Source organism: Podarcis raffonei, chromosome 3 (genome assembly GCF_027172205.1).
Source record: "Podarcis raffonei isolate rPodRaf1 chromosome 3, rPodRaf1.pri, whole genome shotgun sequence".
Taxonomy (NCBI): Eukaryota; Metazoa; Chordata; class Lepidosauria; order Squamata; family Lacertidae; genus Podarcis; species Podarcis raffonei.
The window spans coordinates 123,859,402-123,876,330 of NC_070604.1; the positions used below are offsets into that span (position 1 = coordinate 123,859,402).

At 54.8% G+C, this 16,929-nt stretch overlaps 2 protein-coding genes across 3 annotated transcripts in view; both read left to right on the forward strand.

Moving 5' to 3' along the window:
* Positions 1–15,396, forward strand: part of DPYSL5 (dihydropyrimidinase like 5) — a 37,139-nt gene extending 21,743 nt beyond the window's left edge. Inside the window, exons 4-13 of one of the 2 annotated variants that reach the window (XM_053383874.1) lie at positions 1,423–1,602; positions 1,805–1,873; positions 3,104–3,148; positions 3,336–3,411; positions 4,121–4,277; positions 4,417–4,558; positions 5,687–5,829; positions 8,091–8,298; positions 9,468–9,636; positions 13,694–15,396. In XM_053383874.1, coding sequence (XP_053239849.1) covers positions 1,423–1,602; positions 1,805–1,873; positions 3,104–3,148; positions 3,336–3,411; positions 4,121–4,277; positions 4,417–4,558; positions 5,687–5,829; positions 8,091–8,298; positions 9,468–9,636; positions 13,694–13,779 — 1,275 coding nt within the window. In that variant the 3' untranslated portion in view covers positions 13,780–15,396. The remainder of the gene's footprint in view (positions 1–1,422; positions 1,603–1,804; positions 1,874–3,103; positions 3,149–3,335; positions 3,412–4,120; positions 4,278–4,416; positions 4,559–5,686; positions 5,830–8,090; positions 8,299–9,467; positions 9,637–13,693) is intronic. The other variant, XM_053383875.1, reaches the window with a different exon arrangement.
* The window catches only part of MAPRE3 (microtubule associated protein RP/EB family member 3), a 73,137-nt gene that overhangs the window by 16,011 nt on the left and 40,197 nt on the right, over positions 1–16,929 (forward strand). The gene's annotated exons all lie outside the window — the stretch shown is intronic.

The window sequence follows — 16,929 nt, forward strand, 5'->3', positions numbered from 1 at the left end:
CACCTCCATGCCCCTCGGCCGTGCCTCCTTCTCCCAGTGCTTCTGCAGCCATCCAGCTGCCACCCTCCCCACCTGCTCCAGCCTGCGGAGATTTTCCTCAGGCCGACTGCCGGGCCCTAGCAGGATCTCAAGGCCAGGGGTCTCAAGCATGCCTGCCAGCCGTCACATGGCCTCCAGCTGCTTCAAGGGCCGTGGAGCATCTGCTGGCTGGTAATTCTGGATTAGACCCCTGCCCACAGCCATCTTGTTCCCCAGCTCCAGCTGGGTGGCTTGACCTCCTTAGCCTCTTGTTTGGGTGTTTGTGGCTCAGCTCCTTCCTCCTCTCGGCCCCCTGACAGCTGTAACGGCCCTTCCTTTCCCTCCGCGGTTGGCCTCTCCCTCCTCCTCCAGATTCCCCTCTTTGGTGGGCTTTGGCGCTGCCTTGCCTGGCTTCTGGCACTGGGAGAAGACCCCCACCCCACCTGTGTCTTACCTGCGCAGTACCATTTCATCACAGCTTGGGGCACCCAGCTCTGCAGCCTCTGTCTTCTGTAGTGGCACCTGCCCTGTGGAACACCATTCCACCACATGTCAAGGAATTAAAGAACTAATTGACTTTTAGCCCTGTATAGGGAAGTTGTTAATGCTTATTGTGTTTTTAATATTTTGTTGGGAGCTGCCCAGAGTGGCTGGGGCAACCCAGTCAGATGGGCAGCATATAATAAAAAAGTATTATTATTATTATTATTATTATTATTATTATTACTACCACCAAACATAGACCAACGACTTGCAGAGAATACAGAGACAAAACATGCCTCTAGAACAAGGCGTGAGCATGCCTGGATGCAGAGCAGATTCCTGGAAGAGGACCCTAGAGCAGAGATGCCTCTTCTCTGCTCCAGAGGACCCGCCCCACTTTCCCCTCCCGTTGGTGGAGGTTCAGTTTGGAGCAAGGTGCTCCAAACACATGCAGGGCCAAAGAGCGCATTGCTCAAAGGCAGGACCGGCTCCTCACAGATCCAGGCCCAGAGCAGCGTGTTCCGAGTGACTTGAGTGAGTGAGCCAGTCTGCAGAGGAAAGCTGGAAGCAACCAAAGTCGGGAGACATTGTGATGTGGGGAGAACTCCAGGCAGAGGATTGGGAGCCTCTTGAGCCAGACAAGAGCAAACATGGCCTCCTTGAAGCAGCAAAGTACATCAATGTCCATTGCTTCCTGCTTCCAAACATACCACTGTAAACAGGAAGGTCTGGAAATGTTCAGGAATTGCACCAACTTCCACATGAGACTCCTAGCTGTTCATCAGGGCCTTAGATTTGGGCACATTAGATGAGCTCAAGGCCTGTGGCTTTGGCCCTCTGCCTTTGGCTGGCAGCATTTCCACGGGTGTCGGTGGGCAGGTGAGACCTTTGGGCGAATGACGCCTGCCCCTTCTGCCTCAGGTGAAGGCGGAGATGGAGACCCTGGTGCGGGAGAAGGGCATCAACTCCTTCCAGATGTTCATGACCTACAAGGACTTGTACATGCTGCGGGACAGCGAGCTCTACCAGGTCTTCCACGCCTGCAAGGACATTGGCGCCATCGCCCGCGTCCACTCCGAGAATGGAGAGCTGGTGGCCGAGGTGAGCTGCTCGGGGGGCGGGGGGCGCAGCGGGGCTGCAGCCGGGGGTGGCAGTGGAAGGGGCATATCCCATCAGCTGATCCATAGGCTCTCCTCCCCTGGGAGAGGGGAGGAAGAGGCAGGGACCAGCAAGGGGGCAGGAAGAAAGTGATCCCTGTCCCCGCCTATCCCAGACTGACCCTCTCTTTTGCCTTTCCCTGCAGGGGGCCAGGGAAGCCCTGGAGCTGGGCATCACTGGCCCAGAAGGGATCGAGATCAGCCGGCCGGAGGAGGTAAGGGTGCCTATCAAGGAAGGAAGTGTTGCGTTCCCAAAGCAAGGAAGAATTGGACTCTGATTAATAGAATACACACGAGGCTTGACCAGCAAGACTCTGGGAGGAGTGCCAATAATAATTCCCTCCTCACCCCTTGGCCCAGGTCATTTTATTCACAAAAGAACTTTTTACACAGTGTTTGTAAGAACCAATCAGATTTCCTCTGAGCATTTCAAAAAAACCCACGTGGGGACAAAGTTAAAGTTAAAACTACAAAGAGCTAATTTGAGCATGCATGCGTAGTTCAGAGTAAATAAAATAGGAAACAAGGAGGAATGCTTTTAGGAAACCCTGGAGGTCATAAACAGGAGTAAACAGGAGAGGAAGGATGGCAGAATTTACCATCTCCTTGTGAACTCTCTTCCTGGCCCTTAAGATCTATCTAAAGATTGACAAACTACATCAAAGTAACCTACTATCTTTATGTACTGAGGATGTCTGGTGAAGCAACTGGCCTGTGTTCCAGAATGCTTATACGTGCCTGTCAGGCATAGAGAAAGCAAATGGCCGAGGTGGAGAGGCTTGTGGGATTTGATCAGAAATTATTGTCAATGAATCAAACCCACTCAATGCAATGCTTTCAACGCTGACACAATGGCTTGCTCCATATTTCATAATTCCTCATAGCAATCCCACCCGACCTCCACAAGGAAGGAGGCACACCCATGAATGAACTCACCTGCCCTGCTAGTAATCTCACTCCCCCCAAGGCCCAAGAGAGAAGGGGGCAGTTTGGGAACTTGCAGGGTCTCTTTGCCAAGGCTGCCAATTGCCTGGTGACTGTTTTCAGAGGGCAGTTCTTCCACCAGCCAGGAAGAACGACCAGGAGGAAGGCGGTGGAGGAGGGACTTGGCTGCCCATGCAAGGTTGGGGGCAGCTGGCTGAGCTTGTGGGTGCTGCTCATAAGTGGGGGGTTTATCATGGCCATTGGTGGTGGGTGGGGGGACATCTGTGCCCCACTGAGCTCCAGGACCCACCAGCTGCAGCTGAAAAGAAGTGAGGTCCCCCACCCATGCCCACTGGCTTCACTGGGGCAGGCGCTTGCCCAGTTTGTGCCCCATCCCATGAGCTTGAGCAGTTGGTCACTCCTGAGATGAGGGGGAAGTGTTGGGGTTCTGTTGGCACCTGCAGGCACTGACTGCCTCATCTCTCTCTCTCTCTCTCTCTCTCTCTCTCTCTGCATCGCAGTTGGAAGCTGAAGCTACGCATCGGGTCATCACCATCGCTAACCGGGTGAGCAGCCTTAACCACCCCCTCTTTCTGCTGCAGAGGACTGAGGCTGTGTCTTCTTGCCCGACTGGGTGGGGGCCCCTTTGCCATCCAAGGTGGATGGATCCCTTAGACTCAGTGCCCAGGTCTCTCTCAGTGCCCCAAGCCCCCTGACGCCTTTCCTCTTCTTTTTGTCCTCCTCCCTCGGCAGACTCACTGCCCCGTCTACCTGGTCAACGTTTCCAGCATGTCAGCCGGGGACGTCATTGCCACTGCCAAGATGCAAGGTGAGTGGCCTTCCCTGGATCTGGAGCACGGCAACTGCAAGGGGAGATGGCAAGCTGCCCTTGGCATGTCCCGCTCCCATCCTGTCCCTCCTTGCTAGCCCTTGCAAGGAAGAGGTCTTTTCTCCCCACTCGGCTGGGGTGCCCTCTGGCTCCCTCCCAACTCTGCAGTTAACCTTCCCGGACCCTGAGATCACCCTCTGAGGGCCTTCTTGGTGTGCCTCCTCTATGATCTCTCCGGAGGGTGGCAACACAAGAAGGGGCCTTCTCTGTGGTGGCTCCCCATTTGTGGAATGCTCTTCCCCAGGGAGGCTCGCCTGGCGCCTTCTTACAGATCTTGAGGTGCCAGCTGAAAACGTTCCTTTTTTAACCAGGCCTTGGGCTGATTAATATTCTACATCCTTTTCACTGCGTCTGTGGGAAGGTTGGGGTTATTGTTTTGCTGTTTTGTTTTGCTTCTCATGTTTTTATCCTGTATTTTATTATTCTGTGAACCGCCCTGAGACCTTATGATGAAGGGGGGTCTATAAATCCAATAAATGAAAAACAAACACAATTCTGTGAGCAAAGTGTCTCCGGCACCCCCCTCAATCGCACAGCAGAACGATGCGCCCCGCAAGTCCTGCCTCTGGTTGCTGTGGGGCTCTCGAGGAAACCACCCCCTCCCTGCCCCACGGCCAGGCCTGAAGTCCCTCCCCTTGCTCCCCCGCAGGGAAGGTGGTGTACGCAGAGACCACGACGGCCCACACTGCGCTGACCGGCTTGCACTACTACCACCAGGACTGGTCCCATGCGGCGGCTTACGTCACCGTCCCGCCCTTGCGGCTGGACACCAACACCTCCACCTACCTCATGAGCCTGCTTGCCAAGTAAGGGGGCCTGGCTGGGGGGTGATCCAGCCCTAGAGGAGGAAGGGAGAGGAGGAGGAGGAAGAGGAAGGGGGTCCTGGAGGGAAGGCCCCTCCCTGTCAGCTGGCGAGGGGGTTGCTAAGACCAGCTCTCCCCGCAGTGACACCCTGAACGTGGTGGCCTCCGACCACCGGCCCTTCACCACCAAGCAGAAGGCCATGGGCAAGGAGGACTTCACCAAGATCCCCCACGGAGTCAGCGGAGTGCAGGACCGCATGGCCGTCATCTGGGAACGGGGAGTGGTAGGTGGAGGCACCCCATGGGAAACGGGAGAGGCCCCCCTGTTGCCCCCATCCCGCCATGGGGAGGGGAGAGGGCCTGGGGTGTGTGTGAGAGGCTGCCAAGCAAGGAATTGACTCTTCATTGTCGAAGGGACGTCCTTCAGCCCCACATCTCTCAGCTCCTCCCAGGCGGTTGCCACAACAGAGACCTCCGCTTATGTCTCTTCCCCACCTGAGCTGCCTGCCAGCAGGAGAAGACTGCGCCTGCATGTGACCCGCCTCTGCTTCTCTCTCTTCCATCCTCTCCTGGTCCTGCCAGGCAGGAGAGGTGGGGCCATAGACAGCGGTGTGGAAGCCCTTGGCTCTCCCCCTGCCTGAGCCGTCTCCCTCCTCTGCTGCTGTTCTTCACTCTCCACTTCTCACCCCCGATCACCGATCCCTTTTCCCAAGTCAGTCTCCCAATGCCCCTTCTCCCCAGAATGCAGACATCACTCCCTGTGGCTCCACCAGGTCCCTGGCTTGCCAGTGTGGTGTAGTGGTTAAGAGCGGTAGTCTCCTAATCCGGGGAACCGGGTTCGCTTCCCCGCTCCTCCACATGCAGCTGCTGGGTGACCTTGCACCAGTCACACTTCTCTGAAGTCTCTCAGCCCCACTCACTTCACAGAGTGTTTGTTGTGGGGGAGGAAGGGAAAGGAGAATGTGAGCCGCTTTGAGACTCCTTCGGGTAGTGATAAAGCGGGATATCAAATCCAAACTCTTCTTCTTCCCTTCGCTCGGTGCAGAGGGACAAAGGCTAGCAGGAGAGGCTTGGAGGAAGCCCTCCTGGGGTCCCGCATGAGAAAGAAAGGGGCTCAGGGCAGGGCGCCCCCAACCCAGCCTTGCACCAACACTCAGCGCTGAGCCCGCGGCAGAGCTCCCCTTGCCTGCTTCCCTGCCACCAGCACAGCCTGTCCTCCAGCAGCCAGGGGCAGAGAATCCCATGGCAGCACTATGGAGGGGGCTTGGCGAGGCCATTTCAAAGGCAGCAATACTAGCCAGGGAGTGGTCCTCTGTTGGTGGTGGTGGTGGGGGCTCTCCAAGAGCGTTTCCCATCACCTGCCCCCTGGCACCTGCCAAGTCCTCTGACCTCTGACCTCTCTCTCCGCTCAGGTGGGGGGCAAGATGGACGAGAACCGCTTTGTCGCCATCACCAGCTCCAACGCTGCCAAGATCTACAACATGTACCCCCGCAAAGGCCGTATCATCCCCGGGGCTGACGCAGACGTGGTCGTGTGGGACCCAGAGGCCACCAAGTAGGTTGGGGGACACACAAAGGGGCCACAGGGAGCGGGGAGGGGGCTGGGTGTCAGCAGGGCCATGTTGAGAGTGACAGCCTGGGGCTTATGGGCTGTGAGAAGAGGGGAGTTGACGGGGGGGCTCGCTTTGGCCTGATGCTGCTTCAGAAGCCAGGCTCCCCTCCCCTCCTGCTGGCTGCCTCCCCAGGGAAATGGGGGGGGTGAGAAGGATGCTCACAGAGAAAAGAGGTTCTCCCCAGCATCATGGCTGTGTGTCCAGCGCTTGCAGCATTAGTTGATTTGATGGATTGATATATTATTTCGTACAATTTATATGCTTCCTGATGGTTTGAAAAAACACACAAACCTCCAAGCTGCTTACAAAAGAGATAAAAGAATAGCATGGTCAATAACAGATATTAGCAACAATCATTTAAGACTTCCAGGAGGACAAAATAACAGTACACTAAAAACAGAGCAAAACCTCCATCAGCTTTCTAAACTTCTGGGTCGGCTTGTCCAAACAAGAATGTTCCCAGCATGTATTGGATTTCCAGTGGTTCTTGTTGCTGGGCTTTCTTTAAATTGTCAGTTGCTTCAAGGCGTTTTTGTGGGAAGCTATTCGTAAGTCAGTTCAATGGGTAATGAGGAAAGGCTTCATCCTCACCCTGCCCCCTCCCCAACCAGGCTTGCCTTTCTGCCACAGAGGCACCACGACCGGGGGCATAGGAAGTTGCCTTGTTCCATGTCAGACCCTCACTCCATCTAGCGCAATGTCGTCTGCACTGACCGGCAGCAGCAGCTCTCCAGGGTTTCAGGCAGGAGCCTTTTCCCCAGCGCTGCTCGGAGATGGTGCCACTGGGGACTGAGCCTGTGGCCTTCTGCATGCCAGGCGCGTGCTCTGCCCTTCCTCTGAAGCTGCAACTCGTGTTGGCTGGAGCTCAGTCGAAAACAGCTGGAGGGCGTCAGGTTGGGGAAGGCTGCCTTCCCAAACTCCCGTCACTGTTCAGAAATGAGCTGGAACTCCCAGTGAACAAGCCTCTTCTGGCTGAAACCCCTGAAGGCGTCTCTGCTTCTCAAGAAAAGACACCCAGTTTCAGTGGCAAAAGAAGGGCTCCAGTTTCGCCAGACCCCTTAAGTCCCTTTAGTGCGTTGGCAGAGAAGGACCCACTTGCTTCTGGCGCCTACGCAAAGGTCTCTCTTCTTCCTCCTCTTCAGTAGCGCAGGGGCAAACTATTGTCCTCCTTGCCCAACGGATGCTTGCAACACATTTCCCTGTGCTCTGATCCTGTTGCTTTCACAGCGCGCAGTAGATGGCGCAAACACACCACTGCCTCCCGCTTCTGTCCGGGGAAGGGGACACCCTGAGCTGCAGCTAAATCTTGCAGCGTGGAGTCCTCCTGGTCAGGGTGCCAGGGAGCCAGCCATGCTGTCTCTCGGGGTGCCCCGTTTCATTCCCCGTCTGCTACCTCTGGCAAGAAGCAGAAGGGCTTTTTTTGCCCTGCTTCTGCAGCCTTGTGGGGCGCCTCTCCCCAAGCCTGCTGATCCATTCCTCTTGCTGGGGCTCCTCCACTGCTGCTCACGGGATCAGCACATGTTTGAGGCCTCATCCTGCCTCACTTTGACATAATAATAATAATAATAATAATAATAATAATAATAATAATAATTTATTATTTATACCCCGCCCATCTGGCTGAGTTTCCCCAGCCACTCTGGGCGGCTCCCAATCAGTGTTAAAAACAGTACAGCGTTACATATTAAAAACTTCCCTGAACAGGGCTGCCTTAAGATGTCTTCTGAATGTCAGGTAATTATTTATCTCTTTGACATCTGATGGGAGGGCGTTCCACAGGGCGGGCGCCACTACCGAGAAGGCCCTCTGTCTGGTTCCCTGTAGCCTCACTTCTCGCAATGAGGGAACCGCCAGAAGGCCCTCGGCACTGGATCTCAGTGTCCGGGCTGAACGATGGGGGTGGAGACGCTCCTTCAGGTATACAGGACCGAGGCCGTTTAGGGCTTTCAAGGTCAGCACCAACACATTGCGTGTTATTATTTCCATATCCCTCCTTTCCCAAATCACAACAGAGAAGGTTAAATAAGAAAAACCTATAAATGTACACAATTCAATGTTGACGTGCTCCCAGAAGTCTTTGCTCTGGTGGGGCTTCTAAAGGAGCAGGGAGGGGGCTGGGAGCCACACCCCCCCCGGCCCAAGAGGGAGTCGGAGCAGCTGCCTGCCCAAGCCCTGCCTCACCTCCCTGCTCCCTGCTCCCCAGGACCATCTCGGCCAGCACCCAGGTCCAGGGCGGGGACGTGAACCTCTTTGAGAACATGCGCTGCCACGGGGTGCCCCTGGTCACCATCAGCCGCGGGCGCGTGGTCTACGAGAACGGCGTCTTCATGTGCGCCGAGGGCACCGGCAAGTTCTGCCCCCTCCGCTCCTTCCCAGACTCCGTCTACAAGAAGCTGGTGCAGCGGGAAAAGGTACCGGGGCAGAACGGGGTGGGAGGGAGCGCAGTGCATTGCATTGCATGCAGAGACACCCATCGCATGGCAGCCTTGCCGCTGCATTTAGCTGCAGAGTGAAGAACACCATGGATTTGGGGGTGGGGGTCTGCAAAGAGGAAGAAGAGGAGGGGCATGCCCAGAGGCTTTTGCTTGTGGCAGACGCCAGACGGTAGGCAGGGAGTTCCTCCTTTTAGGGCACCCCAGGTGTGCTTGTGATTTGGGCGTCCAAGTGCGGAAATCGGCATCCAGGTGTTTGGGGTTTTGTCTTTTGCAAAGAGGGAGGAAATGTCTCACCTTTTTCCTGCAAGGAGAAGAGTTGGGGCTCAGCCAGGCCTGGCATGGCTAGCGAGACTTGGCTAGAGGGGGGGGCCTGAAATGGCTACCACTTGAGCAGAGGGGCAACTTAGGGATAAAGAGGAAGAGGCTTGACTGGGAGGGAGATGTTGGTCCCAGTAGAGGCTGGCAGGAGAGCAGAGGAGCGACCGAGAGACCCAAAGGAGAGGGGGCTTAGGGAGGTCACCAAGGAGGCCCCCCCCGGCACCCCAGCCCCCACCCCAAATCCTGGTATGGTAGAATTGGCGCAAGGACCCTGAAAGCTGTTTAGTCCTTCCTGGGATGGGGGGCAGCCAAGCTCTGCACCCAGAGACGAGGGAAGGCAGGGGGAGACGAGGGAATCTTCCCAAGGGGTGGGGGCTGAAGAGGGGGTGAGCCAAGCAACCAGCCCCCGCCTCTTCACCCCACTTCCCCTCGCGGTCCTTGCTGCAAAGAGTGGGGAGACTGGGGAGGCCCCCCCAGGCCCTCCTCCCAGCATGCCTCAGTGTTTGACCAGTGGTAGTCTGGGGCAAGGAGAGTGGGGGGGGGCGGGTAGCAGAGAATGGCGTCTGGAGGGGGTGCCTGGCAGACGTAGCACCGAGGGCCCAGTACTTGCTGGTGGAGGGGGGAATGCGAGGAGCCCCCGTTCCCAGCCCCCCGAGGCAGCTGCTCCCTCCCAGCCCAAGCCCCCGCCCTGGCCTGCATTTCATCCGCCCGCCCCGAGCCCCCCAAGAGGCAGGTTCCCCCTTTTCCCACCCTGGGGGCGTCGGGGTCTCCAGAGGCCGCCTCTTCCGCTGACCTGTGTGTGCCTTTTGTTGTCTTGCTCCGCGCAGAGTTTAAAGCTCAAGGGCGTGGACCGCACCCCCTACCTGGGGGACGTGGCCGTGGTTGCCCACCCTGGGAAAAAAGAGACGGGGACGCCCCTGGCAGACACGCCCACCCGGCCGGCCACGAGACACGGGGGCATGCGCGATCTCCACGAGTCCGGCTTCAGCCTTTCCGGTAAGAGCGGGGCTGGAGCACGGGGCCTTCTGTGGGGGAGGGCGCACAGAGGCGGGAGAGCCCCCCACGCCATGCTCCTTGCACCCCCCAGGCTGCGGCATCTTCCCTGCCCCGCTTGCCCGCCTCTTGCCTTGCCCAGCAGAGCCAGCTGCCCCACGAGGGCTAGGACCTGGCTTCCCCCCTCCCCTGCCCCACCACCCACCAGCGCCCCCCACCCCCAATTCCTGCAGGGCCTGCTCCCCACCCTGATCCTGCATTGGCTGGGAGTGAGGAGAAGGGAGAGCGAGAGGAGGAAGCCCCAGAGTGGGACGCAGGCAGGAGTCAGGCCAAGCTGCTCTTGGGGGGGGCATAGCATCCTGGAAGGGGCACCCAAGGGTCATCCAGCCCAGCCCCCCCGCAATGCAGGAATCACAGCGGAAGAATCCGTGACAGGTAGCCAGCCAAGGAAGGAGAGGCCCCCACTTTTGGAGGGAATAGGTTCCCCAGCGCTGGGTATTTTGGCTGGGTCAGGATAGCCCCTCATCCAGCCCCTTTCCCCCCCTTGAGGCACACCTGCAGGGCTACACAGAAGGGGTGTCGCTCCTTGCAGAGGAGTCTCCTGCCAGCCGCGGCCGAGAGGGAGCAGTGGGGCAGGCAAGGAGGCCTGTGGGGCTTAGGGGTCAGGGCAGGGCTCTGGAGAAGGGGCAGGCGGTCCCTTTCCCTCCTCCTCTGACACAGTCCTTTTCCACATTTATTTATTTATGCTTTTCAAGTTTATACATGTCACTGATTTTATACATTTCACTGATTTTACAATCATTTTGACATTTCAAAACGTCACTTCCTTCCCCCTCTCTCTGCGGTTCCTCACATTTGTTTTTAATACCTTCTGCATATCCAAATTAACTTAATTTGCTCATTTGTTCATCTACTTTAAATATATACCTTTATAAAACTGCAGGTTGTTACAATAATCCTGCCGATGTTTTTATCTGTTTATAATTTATCTGTAAATATTGAATAAACCATTTCCATTCTTTTATAAAAAATTGTTATCTTGATTTCTTATTCTTCTGGTAAGTTTTGCCTTTCCGCATATTCCATAAGTTTCAGTATCAATTCTTCCTTTGCTGGGACTTCTGCTTCTTCCCATTTCGGGACAAGTGACATTCTAGCTGCCGTAGTAGCATACATGGATAAGTTTCTACTGTATACAATTTAGGTAGTTCTGTCCCTATGATTCCCAAAAGAAAAGCTTTTGGTTTTTTTACAAAGGTCATTTTAAATATCCTTTTCATTTCATTATATATCATTTCCCAGTAAGCTTTAACCTTACTACAAGACCACCACATATGATAAAAACAACCTTCTTTCTATTCACATTCCCAACACTTATTTTAGTTTTATACATTTTTGCCTATTCACTTGGTGTTAAATACAATCGATATATCATTTTCATATCATTTTCTCTTAGACCATAACATGCTGTAAATTTTACGTCCATATTCCACAATTGTTCCCATGCTTCCATGTCTATATTATGACCAATATCTATTGCCCAATGCATCATTGAGGATTTTACTTGCTCATCCTTTGTCTCCCATTCCAATAATATTACACATTTTAGACAGCACTTTTACATTCCATTCTAACAGGTCTCTCTCCAGTTCTGATATTTGTTCCCCAAACCCTCATAAGATATTTTTCTTAAATACTTCATGCAAATGATGATATTATATCCATGTTATTAATTTTCCTGATAATTCCTTAAATTCTTTTAGTTTGTACTCCTCCCTCTTAATAAATTTCTATAAGCTGTCTATCTTTCTATCATATTCTTTTTCTTTACCACTATGGCTTCCAACGGTGAGAGCAAAAGTGGTGTTTTTACCTCTAATAAATTATTGTATTTATGCCATACTCTATAATTTTTTCCCTAATTATACAATTTGTAAATCCTTTATGAACTTTCACCTTTTCATACCATAAATAAGCGTGCTAACCAAAAATATTATCATGACCTTCTAGATCTAGAATATGTGAATTATTTAATGTCATCCATTCCTTCAGCCAACAAAGACAAGATGCCTCATAGTATAATCTCATATCTGGCAGGGAAAAACCTCCTCTTTCTTTTGCATTCTCTGCCAGTAGTCCTGAGAAGAAAACCCCACCCCAAAGTTGCTATTTGCATTTCAAGGGAGTTGAAATGCAAATAGCAGCTTCCAAAAAGGAGGTCTTTCTTGGTATCTGGTTTGGTCCTGAGAGTGGCTGGGGGCGCTGGGGCTGGGGTCCGCAAACCATGTGAGGTGCTGTCTCTTCTCTGGAGGTGGTTCAGGTGGCATCTCTTCTGCTGGAGGTTGCATGGTCAGTCATTTTAGGGGGGGCTTTCATGGGGTGATGAGTAGGCGAGAGGGCAGGCTGCACCAGAAATGTGATTTTTTCTTCTTCAGTGGGGGGAGAGATTCTCTTTGTGGTGACCTTTGTGAAGAGGGCTCTGTTGTGCACAGAAGCTGTGGTTGGCAATGGGGAATCTGCTTCCTAGAGCAAAGTGGGGGGGGGGGGGACTGCCAGCCTGTCTCTTTCGGCCTGTTTGTCCCTTCAAATTGCCGGGGGGGGGGCAGGGACACATGCCTCTTACTCGAGGCTGGCAGAGCAAGACGTGCCAAGTCTGGCACTCAAACTTAATGCCAGGTGTCAGAAGTGAGAGGCTTCAGGTTGGCCTCCAAAGTCCTGCTTGGGAATTCTGGGAGGTGCTTTTGCCACTGGATTGGACCTGGCAGGTCCCTCTCGGCCAGCACCTCAGTGCCCCCCCCACTCGAAAAGGGTGGGAGCACCTCCTCCTCCTCCTCAAGCTCAACCCCTGGCAGGCTCTGGAAATCGGGATTATAGCCACTAAGGGGGTCTCTTCCTCTTCCTTGAATTGCTCAGCAGTGGGGGGGGGGCAGGGAAGGGGGGTTGCAAGCCCTGATGTAATAAGCCACTCTGGGCGGCTTCCAACAAAATATTAAAATACTGTAAAAAAAAGGTAAAGGGACCCCTGACCGTTAGGTCCAGTCATGGCCGACTCTGGGGTTGCGGCGCTCATCTCGCTTTATTGGCCGAGGGAGCCGGCGTACATGTGGCCAGCAGGACTAAGCCGCTTCTGGCGAACCAGAACAGCACACAGAAACGGCGTTTACCTTCCCGCCAGAGCGGTACCTATTTATCTACTTGCACTTTGATGTGTTTTCGAACAGCTAGGTGGGCAGGAGCAGGGACTGAGCAACGGGAGCTCACCCCGTCGCGGGGATTCGAACCGCCGACCTTCTGATCGGCAAGCCCAATAGGCTCAGTGATTTAACCCACAGCGCCACCCGCGTCCCAAAATACCATAATACATCAAACATTAAAAGCTTCCCTCAACAGGGCTGCCTTCAGACGCCTCCTAAAAGTCAGATAGTTATTAATTTCCTTGAAATCTGATGGCAGGAGATGCTACCACCGAGAAGGCCCTCTGCCTGGTTCCCTGTAGATTTGCTTCTCACAGCGAGGGAACCGCCAGAAGGCCCTCGGAGCTGGACCTCAGTGTCCGGGCTGAACGATGGGGGTGGAGACGCTCCTTCAGGTCTACTGTATTAGGTGGATCCCCTCCCCTCCTGCTTCTGTCTCTCCTTCAGGGGCGCCGACTTGCCCCCCACATGGAGGGGGCCTGGCATCACATGACACGCCCTGCCCCTGCCCAGTCTGCAAGTGCTTGCCTAGCGGTGGCGGCAGGACATAATCACCCCTCAATATTGGGGGTGCTCAGCCCCTCCCCACAAATATTGAGGGGTTGAAGCCCCTTCTGCTCTCTAGAGCCCCTGCTCCCCCCTCATCCTTTGCTTGCCCCAAATTGCAACCGCAGGAAAGAGTTTTTTCTAGGCCTGGCATTGGGGAGGGGGGGTTGCGCCTGAATTTGGGGGAGAGCTGGTGGGGCCGTTTACGGGGGTTCTTGCCGCAGCTTTTCTCCTCCCCGGCTGGTCCTTGTGGCCTGGTTGGGACAGGATGTGCCCCCCCCCGGTGTGCTTCTGACCACCCCGTCCTTCTCTGTCTCCAGGTTCTCAGATCGATGACCATGTTCCAAAGCGAGCTTCGGCCCGGATTCTCGCTCCCCCCGGAGGCAGGTCTAGCGGCATTTGGTAGCTGCTCCCCCGACTTGTCCCCCAACTAAGGACGCCGTCGCCGCCCCCCCCACTTGCCCGGCTGCCCCCCCACGCCCCGCGGGCTCCAGGCAGACACACCTCTCACCGGAGCTGCCGCCGCCGAAGACCAGCACTTCACACCTGATGACCCCCACCAAGACCCCTCCCCGGAATGAGGCTGCCGGGGGGGTCCCGGGCCAGAGGCACCCCCTCACTCCACGGCTGCATGGAAACGCAGGCTGATGCACGGGGGGGGGGGCGATGCTGGGCTGCTTCTGTCTCTTTCTTCCAGGTAGAGGGGGGCAGCTCCCCCAAGTGCCACGGGTGGTGGGGGTGGGGGCCGACTTAGGGAGGGGGCAGGGCCAAGGGGGGGCCACCTGGGCCCCCAGTTCCTTTCTGTTTTGCACGTTGGGTTTTTTGGATAAGTGACATTTTGACTTGTTTGTGCATCACGTGGAAAAAAAATGAATAATCCTGAATTGAAAGGTGCTTTGTGTGACTAGCAGTAGGATAGGAAGGGGGAGGCGGGGGGGGGGCTGGACAGGTCTCTAGGGTGGAGCCCCCCCTTTTCCAAGCAGCGTTTGCTGTGCAGAGAGGTTCACCCCAACATTGCTTAGCAGTAGTGGGACCCCCTCTTTTTGCTCTCTTCCCCGGGGAGGGGTGATGATGCCATGAGGTGGATTGAGGGGGGTCCTCTGCTGCCTGACCCCCTTTTCCCTGGCCTTCTCTGCAGGCCCCACCCACTCAGTGCCTTCTCTTGCGAGGGGGGAGGGCTAAAGTGGGAGATCTCCCACCCACCCCGTCCTTCCGCCAGCCCACCAGGCAGGAGTTGCCAGGGGCGCAAGAGGAGGGCCAAGACCCCTGGGCTCCCCCTGGAGAGTGCAGTGCAGTGGTTAGAGCAAGGGGACCTCTCTCCCCACATTCCAGCCTAGGATACGGAGCTTTCGTATCTGCACCTTTTGGTAGGCAGGAATCCCTTTCTGATCCTTGGGTAGGGAGAATGGCCCGTGGGGTGAAGGGACCAGAGACCCGGGGGGGGGGGAGGCTGGCTGCTCCCCAAAGCCTTGGGGCCTCTCCTTGCCACTTCGCAGAGGAAGAGGGGCTGGGTGCATTGTCCTCTGCGACCCACTGTGAAGAGCTTGTGGGGGGGGAGCCAGTCGGGGTCTCAGCCCATGGTGGAGAGCACCCGTTTGACCCGAGAGGCACCCCGTTGAGGTATGGGATGTCTTGAGAGTCGCCAGCATACTCACCCCAACATTCCTCTTTTAACACAATGGTGCTAACCCCCCACCCCCTGGCTGACTGTTGGGGCCACAGAGCCCCCCTCCACCCCGCTAACCCCCCCGCCCACCCACCTGGCCTCCCTCTGGAGTAGTGTGAAGTGTGAACCGTTACTTGTGCACCTTCTCCCCCCCCCCACTAGTTGGTCCCCGTAGGTGTGCGAGGCTGGTGGGGGGCACGCCAGAGGACTCCTTTGCCCCAGGACCGCGGAGGAGGAGGAGGAGGAGTCCCGGCCCCCCGCCCGCCCCTCCGTTGGGATAGTCTTGTAATGGCTGTGATAGCACCTGCTGCCCTGTGCGTTTCTGTTTCCTCATTAAATAGTGTTCTCATGGTACAAGGCTCCTGCGTCTGTCCTTCCAGGGTTTGGGGGGGGAGCATTGAGATTTGGGGGGGGGGGAGCCTTCACAAGCTCTCTCTCAAGGGTGGCTCAAACCAACAGTCCACCAGGCACCAACGATCCACAGGTAGCGATTGCATCTGATTTGGCCGGCTACCATATTTTTTGCTCTATAAGACGCACCCAACCGTAAGACGCACCTAGTTTTGGAGGAGGAGAACAAGAAAAAAAATATTCTGAATCTGCGCAGCGCCTCTCCAGCGAAGCGGGAGGAGAAACGGAAGGGGCTCCATTTCTCCTCCCGCTTTGCTGAAGGGGCGCTGTGTGGCTTTCCCTCTCTGCGCTGCGCCTCTCCAGTGAAGTAAAGCGTTCCTCCCGCTGCCCTGAAGAGGCTTCGCACGGTTATCCCAGAAGTCAGAACAGCAAGAGGGATCGCTGCTTTCACTGCGCAGCTCTCCCTCTTGCTGTTCTGGCTTCTGGGATAGTTGTGCAGCCTGCATTCGCTACATAAGACGCACACACATTTCCCCTTTCTTTTTAGGAGGGAAAAAGTGAGTCTTATACAGCGAAAAATACGGTAATTAAATCTGCCGTGCTAAACGGGATGTGGGTGTAAACGAAACGTGCAGAGCTACGTGCACCAGTTGGCAGCAAATGGCAGCCTCGTGGGGGGCACAGAAGTACATTTCCTCCTGCCCCCCCAAAGGGACTGAGGCTTGGGATTCCTGCCTGCTTTGCTCTGTCACACTCCCCCCCCCCCGCCATGGTCCCTTGGAAGGTTCCAAGTTGATCCACTAGTGGCATTTGATGGGGGGCTTCTTTGCTCTTTCCTTTGAAGAGATCTCTTGCTTCTTCAAACATTGGTAAATAATCTAGTTGTCAGTATCTCTAGTGATAATAATTTTTATTACCTTTTCAATTACAATAACCCAATAATAGCCTGTTTATAACAATGCCAAATTATAATACTGTTATTAATACCAATCCTTCAGGTGCCAAATCATGTAATTTAGGTGCCCCCCCCCACGTGCTAGAATGGATGATTGGATGATTTCTGCGTTCCAAAATCCTATTAATTTCAATCACACTCCAGTCAAAATAGCAATCCTTTACACAACAACTGCAGTATTAACAACTTCCATTCGTACTGACACATTAAATGATTTATAAACGTGCAGGTGAAGCATTCAAACCATATCCTTGTTCTTCCTGTGGCAATTATTCTGTCCGTGATGTTTTTTCTGTCCTTGAAAAATATTATGTCTGTCTTTTCCCGGTTGTTGCTGTTCTACTTCATTCCTTGGGTGGAGCTAATGTCCCATTGTGGTTTCAGAAGTTCTCCATTGCTCTGTCCCGTGCTTCATTGTTTTGCAACTTTAGCAGCAGCTGCAAAAATCCCAAGCTGTCCCAATAAAAAACCTGTTTTTGCCATTTTTTCCTCTCAACCTGGGAAGGAGAGTGATCTGCAAATAACCTTATCAACTCCTTGGCAAGCTCACAGATTCCTTTCATCCCTCCATTCAGCCAAAGATA